Raw genomic sequence first — 17,850 nt, forward strand, 5'->3', positions numbered from 1 at the left:
CGTGTGCATGGGGCCTAATTGTGTGAAGCTTCAGAGTTAAATTTTATATGTGACTTGGACTGATTTGGTACTTAGTGGACTAGAACTCTGTTGTAGCACAGGCACTATTTGAAAATTGCTTTAGTGCTGGCTGAATTTGTATTTTTACATTAAATTCTCAAATATATTGCTGAACCAAGCACTAATATCTTCCCTCTATATGGAGTGCTGTGTTTTTTTTCCTACTGTTATGGTTGATGGACAGGGCCAGAATTCTGATTCGTCATCTTGCATGACCCTGAATAAAACAATAAAAAATAAAATAAAGGTCATTAGTAGCACCACGTCTCCACATGCCCATACTATTAATATAAAAGCGTTTATCCCGTACGGTGAAAGGGGTAAGTGAAATAAAGGCCAGTTCAACATTTTTTGGTTGCTTCACCTTTTAAGAAAATGGACTAAGTTATAAAAAAGTTATATACACCCCCAAAATGGTATGAGTGAAAAATTCAGATTGTCCCACACAAATGAGTCGCCTACATAAGTATAAAAAGTTATGGGAGTCAGAATGTGGCGATGGGAAAACTTAATGTTTAAAAATTTAGTATAACTGCAATGTAACTGACCCGCAAAATTAAGTTAACGTCATTTTTACGGCATGGGGACTACCTTAGAATGAAACCCATATACCAATAGCGGAATTGCATTTTATTTCCACAGAAAAATAAAAAAAAATATAGCTCCTGGAAGGCAGGGAGCATAAAATAAAAACAGAAAATTGCTGCATTGGGAAGGGGTTAATATGCATTTTCCTGCTGACGGACTCTGAGTATAGCTCTGGTGGGAGGTGGAGCGGGGTATCAGTTATCATTGAAGAGATACTACAGTGTATGTAGAATAAGGCCTCATTCAGACGGCTGGAATGTGGCCACATTTTAGGCTACTTTCACACTAGCGTTCATAGGTCCGTTCGTGAGCTCTGTTTGAAGGAGCTCACGAGCGGACCCGAACGCCTCCGTCCAGCCCTGATGCAGTCTGAATGGAGCGGATCCGCTCAGAATGCATCAGTCTGGCGGCGTTCAGCCTCCGCTCCGCTCGGACAGGCGGACAGCTGAACGCTGCTTGCAGCGTTCAGCTGTCCGCCTGGCTGTGCGGAGGCGAGCGGATCCGTTCAGACTTACAATGTAAGTCAATGGGAACGGATCCGCTTGAAGATGTCACCATATGGCTCAATCTTCAAGCGGATCCGTCCCCCATTGACTTTACATTGAAAGTCTGAACGGATCCGCTCAGGCTACTTTCACACTTAGAATTTTTTCTAAGTTATTAATGCAGACGGATCCTTACTGAACGGAGCCTCCGTCTGTATTAATATGATCGGATCCGTTCAGAACGGATCCGATCGAACGCTAGTGTGAAAGTAGCCTTAGTTGTCTGTAGATGGGTAGACTTCCTTTTGAAGGGATCTTTGACTAGCTTGAGATGGCTATCTACCTTCTGGAGGAAAACTAATTGGCAGACGTAAAATATAGAAATAATAAATATGAATTTCCAACCCTGCTCTGTTTCTCTACTTCTGGTCTCTTGGACCTTCCATCGCAGGCCCATAGAGTCCTACATAATGTGCTGCCATGTTGTGACTGCAATGGGGAATTACTGCTACAAGAGGTGATTTTGGTTGATATGTCATTGCTCTTGCGGGCAGTATGGTCATCAGTCATCACAAAGGATTCCAAAGAGCTGCAGGGCACCCAGGAGACCAGTGGTGGAGAAACAGCGCAAAGTTGGAAAGGGATGGCTTTCATATTTTGTGTACCACCAACCATGTTTTAAAGTCCCATATTAATGTTCAGTGGTTGGTGTTTTTGACCCTTGTCATAGCAGCTCGTATGATTTCTTCTCATTTGTCATGTATTTTGCAGGCAATCGTTCTTTGCTTCAGACTGCACTTTACTAAAGATAACATAACAAATAACACGGCCGCAGCGACTGTGCGGCAAGTGGTCACTGTGGTGTTTGAGAGAATGGTGGCTGAAGATGAAAGGCACAAAGGTAAACTTAAGCTGTGGACATTGGTTTGGCACCTACTTTATAGAAGGAAATTCTCCTCTTTTGGCCTACCTTTTTAGTTAATTATTTATACGATGTTGGCCAGTATTTTTATCAGCTGGTTTGGTCCCATTGGTCTTGTTCTCCACATGTAGGGGTTGTCTCATCATTGACAATGGGTGCATATCGCTAGGATATCCCCCCATTTTCTTATAGGTGCGGGTCCCGCTGGGACCCTGCACCTATATCGAGAAGGGAGCCCCGCAAGGCGGTGGCTGGAGGACTCTGGTTCGGCCACCACCAAACCTGCTCCCCATAGAAGTGAATGGGAGCGTACCGCGCATGCGCGGCCCCCGCTCCCATTTATTTCTATGGGCCTGATGGAAATAGCCGAGCCAGCGCTTGGCTATTTTCACTGGCACCATAGAAAATGAATGGAGGGTGGCTGTGCATGCTCAGTGCGCCCTCCTTCACTTGCGGGGCTCCGTTCTCGATATAGGTGTGGGACCTGCACCTATAAGACAATGGGGGCAAAAAACATCCTAGCGATATGCCCCCATTGTCCATGATGAAAAAAAACCTTTAAGAAACAGAAGTCTACAAGTAAAACTATACAGTGGGTTTTCTGAACATTTTTATTTTTTTATTTTATTTTTTTAACGGATTTTTCTATGATTTATATATGACATTTCTCCATAGTTGAAGAACTCCACACTCGGATACAATTTGTTTGTTAGGTTTATTAGGCCTCCAAACAATCCACACAATTGTATGACCTTTTTGGTCCACCCACAGTGGACCTTTTTCAAACACTTTGTGAAAAACAGATAATCAATAAGGATTCATAAGGGCAGATTTACTAATCCTGTTTGATGTTTAGACCGCAGTCTATAAATGTGCCGGCTTATCACAGTGGCTCAGGCTGGACAATCAGTTTGGTGTGTTGTTAGACACTTTTGTCTAACTTTACACCACCTATTGGATGGCTTGCTTTGCGACATTTTGACACAACTGAAGCCGTGTCCTTTCATAACTTTTCAAGTCACTCCTCAGTGTTGAGTGAGGCACAACAGTGTCTAAAACACAGTAAATGTGATACAAAGCATGTGCAACAGTTTTTAAGTACAAATTGAGTCAGCATTCCTGCAGTCAATGAGCCTACCCAGATATCTATGACAGCTCTGAGCTGTCGTAGATTTCTGGCTTCATTTACGCCAGAAAACTGTCGTAAATGAAGATAAATTTGTTGAGGCAGATTGCCGTGCCCCCTTTCACAAAAAGTGGCAAGGACTGCGAAAAGTGGCAACTGTGACAATTTTTTTTAAAAAGTTGCACCTATGGCACTTTTCAGGCTCAAAGGAGATGATAAAACTTCCCCCATAGTACTGATGTCTACTGAATGAACTAAGCAATAACTGCATTATGAAATGTGGGATATCCATATATTGTGGACTATTATATGCACCATAGTATTTAACATTTTCCCTTCACCCATGACAGCACCATAGAGAGATGGATCCGCCCCCACAACTGGACAGGAAGCACCAGAGCAATCAAAAAGGGAACACCCACTTCCTCCCTCAGTGTGGTTTCCTGTCCTCCAGACAGAGGAGCCTGGAGCATGCAGCCTCCAGGGCTGTGAAACAAGGGACACCTTATGAACTTTGGTTATACAGTGAATATTTGTGTTGTGTGGTTGGTATGAATCTGTTTGGTGCCTTTAGCATGATTGATAGGTTTGAATATTTTGATATCGGGCTTCAGGGCCTGGCGGACTGCCTCTTGGCTTCAGGGCCTGGCGGACTGCCTCTTGGCTTCAGGGCCTGGCGGACTGCCTCTTGGCTTCAGGGCCTGGCGGACTGCCTCTTGGCTTCAGGGCGGAGGCCTGATAGCTTTGGTTGGTTGCCTATTGGCTTCAGGCTGAATGCTTTTGATCTTATGTTGGTTTTATTGAATTCCGATGCTCTGTGCATGCTTGCCTCTATGCGTGTGTGGCTATGCCTGTCTAGCTGAACATTTTTGCATCTATGCCAGCTTTGTTGAACGCCTGGTTGGCGGTACACCTGTGCATCTATGCTTGGTTAGCTGAATGTCGTTGTTCGTTGAAACAGGTATATCTATGTGCATCTATGTCTGGTTGGTTGAACACTTGTGCGTCCATGCTGGGTCAGATGACTGCACCTGGTCGGCTGGCTGCCTTTTGGTTCTGCGCCTGTCTGGCTGGTTGCCTTTTAAGCCTGCGCCTGTCTGGCTGTTTGGTTGCCTTTGAGCCTTTGCCTGTCTGGCAGGCTGACTGACTGCCTTTGAGTATATGCCTGGCTGACTGGCTACCCCTTTGGGTCCATGCCTAAATAAGGATGGCTGCCTGTGAGCCTGGGCCTTTCTGGTTCACTGCCTTGAGCCTGTGGTAATAAAAAAACAAAAAAACAAAAGTCTTTGTTGCAGGGTGACTATTTTCATGGCCTCATGTTCCTGTGGAGCTGATTGCTTCTATGTTATGCTTGCCTGAGATGACTGCTCCTCCAGCTTTGCATTGTATCTGGCTGCTTCTGCTGCTGGGCTTATCTAGTGCAGCTGTGTTTGTTTAGCTGCTTACTTTGCATGGGCTGTGTCTGCATGGTTGGCGGCTTCTGCGGCTCTGGCTGCATGGTTGGCGGCTTTGGTCGCTATGTATGTGTGGCTGGTATGTGCCGCCGTATCTTGATAACTGACGGTTCTTGCAACAGTATCTGGATGACGATATCGGGCTCTGAGCGGGTGTCTTGGTGGTGGTCTACCTTGATGGCTATGCCTGCATGGTGAACTTGTTCTGTGGCTATGCCTGATTGACAGTTTGTAGTTTAAAGGGAACCTGTCACCTGGATTTTGGCTTTAGAACTGAGGACATGGGTTGCTAGATGGCCACTAGCACATCCGCAATATCCAGTCCCCATAGCTCTGTGTGCTTTTTATTGTGTAAAAAAACCCCGATTTGATACATATGCAAATTAACATAAGAGTCATATCTTACTTGTGTGACCAGAGAAGTCATGTTTTCAAGCTCTGACTCATTTCAGGGTAATTTGCATATGTATCAAATCGGTTTTTATACACAATAAAAGCACACAGAGCTATGGGGACTGGATATTGCGGATGTGCTAGTGGCCATCTAGCAACCCATGTCCTCAGCTCTATACACAAAATCCTGGTGACGGGTTCCCTTTAATGATCTACAGTAAGCATAGTACACCAACAAAGCCCTATAATGTTCCTAGTGGAGAATGAGAAGATGGGCTGGACCAGATGATTTAGAGCCCTATAAGTCTCCTTGTTGGGAGTGAAGATATGGACTGGACCATGTTGTTTGGGCGGCCTACAGGACATATGGTGTACCAACAAAGCCCTATATGGCTCCTGGTTGGGAGTAAGAATATGGGCTGGATAGCCTACAGGAGATATGGCTCACCACCAGCAAAACCCTATAAATACTTGCCGCTGATCTATAACTTCCCAGGTAGTCCATGTACGGTTGGCAGTTGTCTGCTGGGTTCCTTCGTGCGGTACTTTACGGCGGTAGGGATCCTAGGACGTCTGAAGGGTCCAGGGGGCTCTTTGGACCTCTTGCAGCAGATCCGTTAGCTCCTCCAGATAAGGGATTGATGCCACCGTAGGGTTCCATCATGGATGCCAGATTGCGAGAAAATTTTGAGATTTTGGCATCAGAAGTTCTTCTGGTCCTCCAGTAGATCTACAGTGCAGGTGGCGTGCCTTGGAAGGGCCTCTCCTGGGGAACTTTTGGTGAGGCAGGAAGAAACATCTGTCTCGGAATATAATCTGCACCAAAGGAATCAGTATTCAGCAATCATCTTCAGTTTGATCATTTTGCGTCATAATAAGTACTTCTCTAAGATGTTTTGTTAAATCTGTTATGATTTATGTTAACACTTGATGAGAAACCCATATAAGATTTCTTTTATATGATTGTCCTGGGTTTAAGGTATAATATTGAAATTCCTAGGTTAGGATGTTTGTTGTTCCCACTTTTTTAGCTTGGACCTCTTGTTAGCTTTTGGGGTCTTCATAACTTAAGATTACTTCTCAAGCACGTCCCTCCCGAGGGGTGTTTATTGCTGGTATTCGATCTCTCTATGGTGCTGTCATGGGTGAAGGGAAAAATGATAATTACACTTACCAGTAATTGGATTTTCCAGAACCCATGACAGCACCCATCTAATTCCCTCCCTGGTGCTCATGGTTGATGAGAATTGTTTGTCTTTCAAGTAAAATCTACTGATCTACTCTGGAATCAACACTGAGGGAGGAAGTGGGTGTTCTATTTTTGATTGCTCTGGGGCTTCCTGTCCAGTTGTGGCGGCGGATCTATCTTTCTATGGTGCTATCATGGGTTCTGGAAAATCCAATTACCGATTTAAGTGTATTTATCATTTTCCCACCATAACAAATGAGGGTAAAACTTTAATGTAAGCCAAGAAAATGGCTTCAGAGGATGAGTTGCAATAAATCACAGACATGGCCCAGAGGCATTGCAGCAACAGTCTTTACTAAAGTATGGCAAAGGGTACGGCCTCAATTGTGTTTAGTCTTCTCACGTGAGAGGTACAGTCTTAGAATGTTAATTGCAGCAACTGGCAATAGTGGCTCTACTTCCAAGCATAAAGGAGTACTCCAACTTTTTGGTCATCATGATCATGTGAGGGTCCTAGACCTGACACCACCACTATTAGCTGTTTTGGGCAGCTGCTTGCAACTTAAGCTACACAGTGGCCTCCGATGGAAACAGAAAGCTCCATCCATTGTGTAGTGGCTGTGCTGACGACTGCAGCTCGTCTCCCATTTACCTGAATGTCAGGCTCCTGCCAATCTGATATTGATGAGCTGTGCGGGGGATATGTTATCATTACCGAAAAGCTGGAGTACCCCTTCTTTTTTTACCAGTTTTATGCAGCCCTATCTGAGGGCAGCATAAATTGGCGACTGATGCTCTGAGCAAAATGCTGGGTCGGTGGTAAATCTGTTCAATCCACAGCTCATGTAGGCGACTCCTCATATTGATGAGGCCACGGATGTCACCGCCGCCCCCCCCACACACAAAAAGATGTCAGGATCAAAACACACCAACACTCCATCTCCGTTGCAGGGAGAACCAGTCTCAGACATGTCCACCACCTTTCATTAGTATCCATACAGGTAATATTAGGTCATACAAAAAATATACTGACCTAATATCATTTTACTTCTTTACCCTCCCTGCATACGTGAGCGAATACACAAATATATGTATCTGCACAGATGGGCAAGTCCAGGTTATTGATCTAAAATCTCCCATACCATGTAGATTGTAAGCCCTCACGGGCAGGGCTCTCTCTACTTCTGTACCAGTCTGTAACTCGTCTTGTTCAAGCTTAGTGCAATTGTCTGTATTATGTATGTATATCCCTTTCATATGTACATGAATGGTGCTTTAATAATAAATAATAATAAAAATATATGGCAGCTTATTTGAGGATTCAAAGCCCATGCTGATCTGTGAAGTGATGTATTAGGTGGTTCTCCTTTAATGGTATCCAGATGTTACCTTGCCTGTTAATATTGTGAAAAAACATGAGGATGTTCCAGTAAAATGTCAATGTTTTCCAGATATCTTGAAAGATTAAAATCTATCCCTTTATGATATGCAGATGTTGTGGAGCAGCCTGTGCCTGGAAACAGTAATAGGAGATCTGTCAGCACTCTGAAGCCATGTGCTAAAGATGCGTATATGCTGTTTCAGGTAAGAGCTTATCAGTAGGAGTTGGTGACGTCCTCTAGGCCAGGTCTCACTGCCCATAATCTTGTTTACTTGGTATTTATTAGAATCCTGACATTTATTAATGGGTTCCCCCTCTCCCTTAGGATTTGTGTCAGCTGGTTAATGCTGACGCCCCCTATTGGCTGGTAGGAATGACAGAAATGACAAGGACGTTTGGTTTGGAACTTCTGGAATCAGTCCTCAATGACTTTCCTCAAGTTTTTTTGCAGGTAGTGTAATCCTTACAGATACTGATGTATGTCTAAATCAGTGATTTGAATGATCAAACATATAAAGAGCCAAGTCCAGTGTTATGATTTTATTATTATTTTTTCTACAGCACCAAGAATTTAGTTTCCTGTTGAAAGAACGGGTTTGTCCTCTTGTGATTAAGCTCTTCTCGCCAAATATTAAGTTCCGTCAAGGCTCCAGTAGTAATTCTTCTCCTGCTCCTGTTGAGAAACCTTATTTCCCTATCTGTATGAGACTGCTTCGGGTTGTGTCTGTCCTGATTAAGCAGTTTTATGGACTTTTGGTAAGACAATAAATACATTTATATTACATGGTTGTATAGAATGGTCCTTTAAAAATTTTTGTATATCAAATTACTGAAAGGGATTTTCAGAGATTTTGATATTGATGATCTATTGTCAGGATAAATCATCAATGTCAGATTGGGGGGTTGTAGTGATGCTCCGGTGAGTGTAATGATGTCAGGTAGGCTAGAGGCAGCTCCGAACCATTCAAGTGAATGGGGCTGAGCTGAGGTACCAAGCAGAGGCACTATATACAATGTGCTTGATAAGTGCAAGGAGGCCGCAGCGCTCACAGAGCACCGTGACCTCCTCAAACAGCTGATCAGCGGGAGTGCCAGGAGTCGGACCCCCACAGATCTGATATTGCTGACCTATACTGAGGATAGGTATTTAATATCAGAATCTCAGAAAAACCCTTTAATTACAGTACAACCTATGATAGAAGAGATAATGTTCTATTACGTGAAAGAGAAAACTTTTTTGAAGTTAATTGGTTCTCTAGTTCCTTTTTTTTAATTTTTTATTATCTGAAGGTATGTAAAATGACCAGTGAAACAACTTTACAATATGTCTTGTGTAAAATGTCCTTTTTGTTTCTGCAGCTCCCATGCAGACTGTCTCCCTAGTTACATACGGCAAACAATAGTAGTACCTACATATGCCCACATACATCCAACAAAGACCCCTGCTTTGCAATTAATCATAAACCACCAAAAAAGAAAAGCAGAACGAACCAAAATATAAAAATGTCACTTATTTTATTAGTCCAAAATCACAAAAAATATAAAAAATATCCAAGATTGATGTATATTATTGAAGATAACCCCAATAATGCAGAGTGCACATAGCGGTAAGATCTCCACTCATGTCACAACGGGCACGTATATACAAAATAAATATAATAATCTGTTCAAAATTGTGCAAAGATATACCTAAAACCAATAATGTATGGGAGAAAACCTGGCTGTAACCTGGTATGTGGTAATAGCGACTCAATAGTATAACACACCTATTGGGTATATGGAAAATAAACCATGTCCCCAAATAAAATTGATGAACAAATCTGAAACAAAAGACTGGAAAGTCCACCTCGACGCGCGTTTCACCTGCTGGCTTCGTCAGGAGAGGTGTGTAACTTAAAAAAGCCAGACATTTATAGGCCCCCAGATAGATGTAAAGAATCACACCGCATTATGCTTCACCTGTCCCATAAAGTGGCTCAACAGTGATTCACTCCAGAGGTCCGCGCCCACACCCCCTGTGCTTCCGGGTCATGTGACAATGCACGCCGACGCAGAGTGCCCCAGCCAATGGAGCGCAGCGCACCTATGATGTGCGTCTACGCACAAGCAAATTCGTTATTAGCGTACCACATAAAAAATAAAAATAAAGTGCTTATCTGCATATGGGACTCCAAAATGTATAATATAGATGAACGTGATCAATGAAATATAAAGTGCAAAAAAAATATCAGCAACGCGATTATAATATATAATAAATCTAAAACCTGATTGTCACATAATTCCGTCATAATAATATAAGAAAGGATAGCAAATGATTATTAAAACTGTGATCACAGTACCGAATGGTTAATTTATCTAATTACATAAGTGACAGTGTTAAAGTGAAATAGTGACAAAAAATGCAAAGTGAAAAATAAATACAAAAAATAAATGAGGAACACATAAATTGCTTGATGGTCATATAAGTTGCATCCAAACTTCATGATAGTACTCAGGACGGTCAGAACATCCAAACATTCATGGAGACATCATAACACTATGGACAAAAACCATTAGAAAAAATGGAAAGAAAATTAGAACAATGCCTGACAACAATTATTAAACAACAAAAATAAAAACCCACCATTTATAAGAAGGATTTTAAGTTAACCGCTTCATTGAGCCCAAACGATCCATTTGGTCTCTTTTCTCAGTAAAGCCTTTTGAACATCTCCACCTCTAGAGCCCAGGTAAACTCTCTCTATCCCTTTCACTTTAAAGCCACTAGGGGAACGAAAGTGTCTAGGAATACTTTGTAGCTTGTCCACAGCATCACCCACCTCCTGCCGTAATCTTCTTGACATGTTCCAAAATCCTGACCTTAAAAGGTCTGGACGTCATGCCCACATGGGCAAGTGGCATAGTAAATGAAGGCTTCAGTGCGGCAAACAAACCTGGTGTAGTCTGATTCTGCAGTCATTTATCCCCTGTATCCGTCCTCTACGTCTGACTAATCTACTAAAAGCACCAAACACGTGAAGACTGCAGAACACTACAAAAATGTGTTTGCGTCTGCCAACATGGAGACACAGTCTGCATAGGAGCTGTAGGAACAAAACGAGCAGTTTGCAGTTTAAATTTATTGGAACAATAAAAATCTTGTTTGTCAAGGGGGACATGGCCTTTAATGCCTCTTGCACACGACCGTATGTCTTTTTCAGTATTTTGCGGTCCGCAAAAAACAGATCTGCAATAAATACGGATGACATCCGTGTGCATTCAGTTTTTTGCGGAACAGAACATCTGGCCCCTAATAGAACAGTCCTATCCTTGTCTGTTATGCGGACAATAATAGGACATGTTCTATGTTTGAACGGAAATGGAAGGAATACAGAGTACCTTCAGTTTTTTTTTTTTTGCAAATTCAATGAAATGAATGGTTCCATATACTATCCGTATACAGGACGCAAAAAACGGAACTTAAATGGAATGGAGCTGAAGTGCAATGTCAGGCACAGCTTATGGGCATCTCTAGGAAAACAAAAGCAGACTTCCTGCAGTTTTTAAAGGGGTTTTCTGGGTTTTTCATACTGATGACCTCTCAGGATGTCATCAATATCAGATTGATAGGGTCCAACTCCCAGCACCACCGCCAATCAGCTGTTTGAAAAGCCTCCTCACAGCTTGCCAAGCACATTCATTGGATAGCTGCTGTGCTTGGTATTGCAGCTCAGCCCTTGTGATTGAGAAATGTAATGTCATTGGCTTCTGAAGAGGCTGCAGCGCTCACTAAGCGCCACTGTGTCTTCAAACATCTGATCGGTGGGCTGCCCGGAGTCAGACCTTCACTGGTGAGGTATTGGTGACCTGTCCTTAGGTTAGAGTAGACTATCCAGATCAATGGATGATGGTGCCTGTGAAGCTCCATCTTCCACTCAACGTACCTTTTTGGAAAGATCTAATTGTTGTCCTATATTTAGAAGACTTCACGATTTATCCTCCATGTCCTGATGACCCAGCATGATGTCTCTTTAAAACCTGTTCATCTGCATTTCTGTGTATGCTACATATGAGTTTGGGGAAACTACGGTAGGCAAGAGTGATTGACTAAATGCGGTTTCTTTTGTAGGTGACAGAGTGTGAGATCTTTCTGTCGCTACTAGTGAAATTTCTGGATGCTGATAAACCACAGTGGCTGCGAGCTGTGGCTGTGGAGTCTATACACAGACTCTGCGTGCAGCCCCAGCTGCTCAGGTACCTGTTTTCTGCTCTTTTCTTATATAAATGCCATTGTTACTTATTAGATTTTTCTTTTCACAGAAGTGAGAATTTGCATGATTGTATTTTAATCCTGCACGGGCGTATATTAAAGTCCCTACACAGAGGTCGATGATCAATGAATTGAACATTTGTATGACGTTTCATTCTCTGTCATTGCTGCTTATAAAGCGCTCATTTATTGGCTGGTCACATCTGTTATGCAGGCATAAACAGTATTATTTGTTGGCGGCACATCTCGCCGTGTAAGCCTGGCAGGTGCTATATGTCATTTAGTTTAATGAGATATATACCCATGTGAAATGGGTAATATGCCAAATTTAGGGGGTAATTTATCATTGTAGATGTATTTCAGGTTAGTGCAGTTGCTATGCGCACCTACAGCAAATTTATGGAAATGGCACCTGGTAATAAATTTGGCACAAGTGCAATGTAGTTGTGCCTCTTTTTAAAAGGGGTTTCTGAGATTTAATACTCTGGATAGGTCAGCAGTACCTGATCCGTGGGGTCGACGCCCAGGACCTTCGCCAACCAGCTTTTTGAGGCCTTCTCTCAGCTTATCAAGCACAGCACTGTACATTGTATAGCGGTTGTGCTCGGTATTACACCTCCGCCTCATTCACTTCCATGGGGCTGAGCTGCGTCTAGTCCATTTGGCGGATGAATGTGTCGTCACTGGCCTAGGGAAAGCTGAGAGAAGGTCGCAGCGCTACTACTAGTACCGCTGCCTTCCCAAACAGCTGATCGTGGGGGGGCCTGGGTGTCGGACCAGAGGATAGGTCATCAGTATTAAACTCTCGGAAAACCCCTTTAAAAAAAAAAGCCCCACTTCATAAATGTAACACAAAAATGATCTACTGTGAAATCCTAATTAGAAAGTGCAGCGCTCAAAAAGTCGCTAAACTTTTGCACAACTGAACCGAAAAAGTTGCAAAAGCCAGAATATCCTCCTTAGGGTATAGCCAAATGAGGCAGATCTTCTGTAGCCGAATTTCGGACGTGATTTCACATCAAAATCTGTAAAGAATTATTGACTTGCTGGATTTAAAATCCACATTGCAGATGAGTTTCTGCTGTAGATTGTTTGAGCAGTGTGTAGATGAGACTTTGATTTGCAGTGTCTGCCATATGTGTATATACCCCGCTGCTTTCTCTCCTCCAGGTCACCTTTGTACCCCTGAGCGTTAAGTGTACATTCGGGTGCCGATTCTCTTGAACTAACCAGAATGCCTTCTTATGTTCAGGTCTTTCTGCCAGTCTTATGACATGAAACAACACTCCACTAAAGTTTTCCGTGACATAGTCAATGCATTGGGGTCCTTTATTCAGTCTCTCTTCCTTATACCAAGCGCTGGAAATCCCTCTGCTGCATCCATCCCCAATGGTATGTTTTACTTGTTAAACTTTTTCACCCTCTCACTGCCAGCAAAGTCTGCCATTTGTTTCTGTCTGCTCAGTTTTGAGTTGGAAATAAATGACAGATTATCAGACTTTCTGGATTAAAAAAATAAACTCCTAACATATATATGTATTATCTGTATATGTTAGCTAACAGGTTTTCCTGGATCAGCTTATTGATGGCTTTTCCTTAGGGGCCATTTACATGACTGATTTATCCCCCTCCCCTGTCGGAAATTTTGGAGCGAACACTGTGCCAAAATTCTGGCAGTGGCCGCATGGTGTCTGCCTCCCATTGTTTTCAGTGGGAGGCAGTGTTGCAGTTTGTGGCCCGGGACTGTACCAAGAAGGGATGTGTCCATTTTTGGTGTGGTGTGCGGAGAGTCACCACTTGAAGCTGTGGTGGCTGCCCTCTCCGTGGGTCCACGGCATAGAAGTGAACAACCCCTGCAGAAATCACTGCAGTTTCTGCCATGGTTATACTCAGCGGATTTTGGCAGCATCAAAATCCACTGTGTGAACGGGTCCTTATGGTAGGCCATCAGTTTCAAAATGGTGGTGTTCAACTCTTGGTACCCCCATGATCAAGCTGTTTAAAGGGGCCGTGGTGTTCTTGTGAGTGCTGCAGCCTCTTCATTGGTTACCTGGTCCATCTACCTGCATGCTGCACTACCGGTGCTATGTTGATGGCGTGCGGGTCAACAGATGAACATTGAGGAGAGGATTAAAAGAGCTGACAGACAGTGGTGTAGAGAGTTGACCACCCTTATTCTGATATTGATGGCCAATCCTAAGGGAAGACCATCAGTATGCTTATCCCGGGAAAAACTGTTTAAAGCCATTTAAATGTAGCTACAGTTATATTGCAGGAGTGTGTGCAATCATCATCATCTTCCTAAATAATTTGTATAGCAAACCTTACTTGGCTCCGGTCTGCTCATGTGTGCACAGTGTCCTGCTGTGTCTCCTGGGCTGTCCTATAAAGTACAGAAGCTACCGCTGTGCATTGTATTGTGATTCTACAGCACTGACTCCAATCCTGGATCACCTAGTGCAAAGATGGGAGCAGACCGCAAAGTCTGCTATGCAACTACTCTGCCCAACAAAGCTACAAGCAGCCCTCTACCTCCCGAGGAACCAGAGCTCTCTCCAGTCCCTGCTCCGGTTGCTCTTTTTTCAGGTTGGCACCTAAGGGTGTGTGTTCTTTCTGCTGCAGTGCTCTCCCCACTAGAGCTCGGGGGGCATGTGCCATCTGCCGCAGCTCTGCTTGTAACTGTCAGAGCTTTTAACAGGATGAACTGAAGGATGGAACTGAGCATGTGTGTCCACCTCAGAGATGTGACTTAGTTGGACAGACAAAGATGCAAGATGATGCTATACAGATACATTTTATCAACTAATGCAGTGGCTATATTAAATGTTTCATTACATGCATCTACAAAAGTATTCAGATCCAGGGGCTGCTTTTATGTAGAAGATTTTTCATGTGAAAATTAGAGATGTGTTCAAACCTTTGTTTTATTTACAGCTGGATCTGGCTCCAGTGTACCTGCCACAAACCAGGCGACATCAGGTATGGCAGCAGCCGTTGGTAGTGCCATTGTGCTTCCAGCTTTTGAATACAGAGGCACCTGGATTCCTATCATGACCATCTCTGTTCAAGGCAGTGCTAAAGCAACTTAGTAAGTACATCACAATTAGAAGATGGATTTAATTTTATCTGGTATTGAATATAAAAATGCATTAAAGGGCTATTCTGGTTATAAAAAGTTATGCCCTATCCACGGGAGCCCCTTACCCTGTGGATCCCCCCTGAAATGAACGGAGCAGCTGGTTGGAAAAGTGTGCCGCCACTTATATGGGAGCACTGGAGATAGCGGAGTACAGCGTTTGGGTATATCCAGGGCTCCCATTGAACTCAAAAGGTATACTCTGCAAATAGACTGATTTTTAACCACATGTATCACAAAAAACACAAAAAAAAAAAAATTAAATAAAGACTAGTGTTGAGCAAACTTCTGTTTTCAAGTTCTCCGTACAAGGTTCAGAATATCTAAGAATTCCGTTGTGGAGAACCCAAACCTTATATGCAGAACTTGAAAACAGAAGTTTGCTCATCATCAATACAGACTAGTTGAACAAATGGTTTTTAGCCCAAAATGAGTCAAATGCATTCATAAAAATTGCCCCAAAGGTGTCCATAGCCTTTAACTGTATCTAGTGGACTTTGTGATTTGATTTGCATTATTTCCTTTCTTTTGCAGTCTCGAAATGCTAGACAAAGTGGAACCTCCAACTATCCCTGAGGGTTATGCTATGTCTGTTGCATTCCACTGCTTGCTAGATCTGGTGCGAGGCATCACTACTATGATTGAAGGGGAGATTGGCCAGGCTGAAACAGACTCCCAGATCTCAGCAGAAGAACCTCCACCGTGCACCATTGAGCAGAAAGATGGCAGTGCTGTGTCAGATCCACCTGAAGAAGAGCCAGGTAAATTTCAGAATCTACCCAGTTTTATTAAGGCCTCCTGTTTATTGTCTCCTTCGTGCACATAAATGAAAGGGTTCCCTGGTAGTGTGTTCTACCGTTGCGTTTGTCTTACAAAGCATTTTTTTTGACGTTTTGAGAACATGTTCTAATAATCCCATTTCTTCTTTTAAGTTGGTAGAACTGTATGGGAAGAGATGATCAATGCCTGCTGGTGTGGACTTCTCGCAGCCCTCTCCTTGCTTCTGGATGCAAGGTAAGAAGAAAAGCTTTTCCAGTCAATTATTTAGGGGCTAGTGTTAGTGCAGAATTTTTCTCAATTTACAGAATTTTAGATGTTTTCATTAAACTATTAAAAGTGAAATATTCAGAAATAAAGTTCCTCTAAAGCAAAGTCCTAGTGGAACACTGTCAGGAGATATTGTGTTACTAATATAGTACTGGGACTCTTAGTATACAAGGTCTGCTCTTTGGTGACTTGCATTTGTAAGTTTCTGGGCAGAGACTAATGCCACTAACCTAATTTTCTCTACAGTACTGTATCATATTTTGGTTGGTTTGACTTACTAGTGACCTGCAGTTTCATCCCTTTTTAATTTAATGCAGCTGAGGTATAAGGTGGTGGTTTAGAGACCAAGCCCAACATGTATTGGAATTCTGATGAGACCCAGTTTAGTTACTGGCTCTGAATCGGTATCAGCCCACGGCTGGAAAGAAATGATTTCTAATGTATCTGTCAGCTGGATAGGCTGCTGTATGTATGGACAATATATTATTGGTTCCTATTCCTAGTAGAAAAAAGGCACAACCATGTTTGTGCTGTTTGGCCAATGGGAGTGCTGAATGAGTATACAGTAGCAGACTCCTAGTTAGGAGTCCACTGTAGTCATGAGCAGTGTTAAGCGTATTTGTGTTTTAAGTTTGGCGTACAAGGTTCAGGTTATTAAAGAATCCTGCTACCATGGACCATAACAGAATTCTATGACGGCATGCACCACGGAAGCCTATAAGAGGCATTCCGTCATAGTAGAAGTCTATGCTGGCCATGGTGGAATGCAATATGGAATGCCTCTTATAGGCTACAGTGGTGCATGCCGTCATAGAATTCTGTTGTGGTCCATGGTAGCGCGATTCTTCCATAACCCGAACCTTGTACGTCAAACTTAAAACACAAATACGCTTAACACTAGTCATGAGGTATAAAGGTCTGGGAGGAGTCCTAACAATATAGTCTCAGCGTTCCTGTGCTGTTTAGACACAGACCTGTAGCTATAACACGCTGCGGCCCTCACAGAACAGCATTTTCGGCATACTGTTCAGTGCGTCAGTTTAGACTTCTATATGGTAAGGGATGATCTTTAAAATGAACTAGTAATGCAGACTAATTTATGTTTGACTTTTCACTTCCAGCACTGACGAAACTGCAACAGAAAACATATTGAAAGCTGAAATGACTATGGCATCTCTATGTGGAAAGCTGGGACTTGTCACTCCAAGAGATGCCTTCATTACCGCCATTTGTAAAGGCTCCTTACCGCCGCACTATGCCCTGACTGTACTGAACACTTCATCTGTTGCTTTATGCAACAAATGTAAGCACTTTTATATATGGTCAACCATGCCCTTTCATTAAACCCAGTAACAACCAAGTGCAGTATGTGTACATTGCCTGGCCATGGGCTTTAACCCCCACAGTAATACATGGATGTCACCTTGAGGAGAAGACGGTCAGTTTCTTCTCATCTGCAGCCTACATAGTGCTCAGTGAAAGCTGTGTAGTAAATAGGGCAGTGGTAATGCCGCTCTCTTTTTTAGATCTGGTAATTTCCGAAGGTGCTCTAGCATGGTAAGACTAGGCATAGTAGAGCTAAGAACAAACCCCAACAGATGGAGGCCCTCATAGGAGACATATAGGGGGACATTTATCAAAACTGGTGCTAAGGAAAATTGGCTTAGTCACCATAACAACTTAAATAGTTTCTTTCATTTTCTATAGGAGATTTAAAAAAATGAAACGTGGAATCTAAATGGTTGCTATGGGCAACAAAGCTAGTTTACCTTTGCACCAGTTTCAATAAATGTCCCCCATTGTGTTAAAAATATTTGCAG

At 42.9% G+C, this 17,850-nt stretch overlaps 1 protein-coding gene across 3 annotated transcripts in view; it reads left to right on the plus strand.

The window, feature by feature from the left end:
- The window catches only part of MON2 (MON2 homolog, regulator of endosome-to-Golgi trafficking), a 118,693-nt gene that overhangs the window by 42,737 nt on the left and 58,106 nt on the right, over nucleotides 1–17,850 (plus strand). For all 3 annotated transcript variants that reach the window (XM_044280556.1, XM_044280557.1, XM_044280558.1), the window contains exons 5-14: nucleotides 1,905–2,034; nucleotides 7,710–7,801; nucleotides 7,924–8,049; nucleotides 8,160–8,354; nucleotides 11,707–11,831; nucleotides 13,100–13,239; nucleotides 14,782–14,935; nucleotides 15,518–15,744; nucleotides 15,916–15,997; nucleotides 17,152–17,333. In XM_044280556.1, coding sequence (XP_044136491.1) covers nucleotides 1,905–2,034; nucleotides 7,710–7,801; nucleotides 7,924–8,049; nucleotides 8,160–8,354; nucleotides 11,707–11,831; nucleotides 13,100–13,239; nucleotides 14,782–14,935; nucleotides 15,518–15,744; nucleotides 15,916–15,997; nucleotides 17,152–17,333 — 1,453 coding nt within the window. The remainder of the gene's footprint in view (nucleotides 1–1,904; nucleotides 2,035–7,709; nucleotides 7,802–7,923; nucleotides 8,050–8,159; nucleotides 8,355–11,706; nucleotides 11,832–13,099; nucleotides 13,240–14,781; nucleotides 14,936–15,517; nucleotides 15,745–15,915; nucleotides 15,998–17,151; nucleotides 17,334–17,850) is intronic.

Source organism: Bufo gargarizans, chromosome 2 (genome assembly GCF_014858855.1).
Source record: "Bufo gargarizans isolate SCDJY-AF-19 chromosome 2, ASM1485885v1, whole genome shotgun sequence".
Taxonomy (NCBI): Eukaryota; Metazoa; Chordata; class Amphibia; order Anura; family Bufonidae; genus Bufo; species Bufo gargarizans.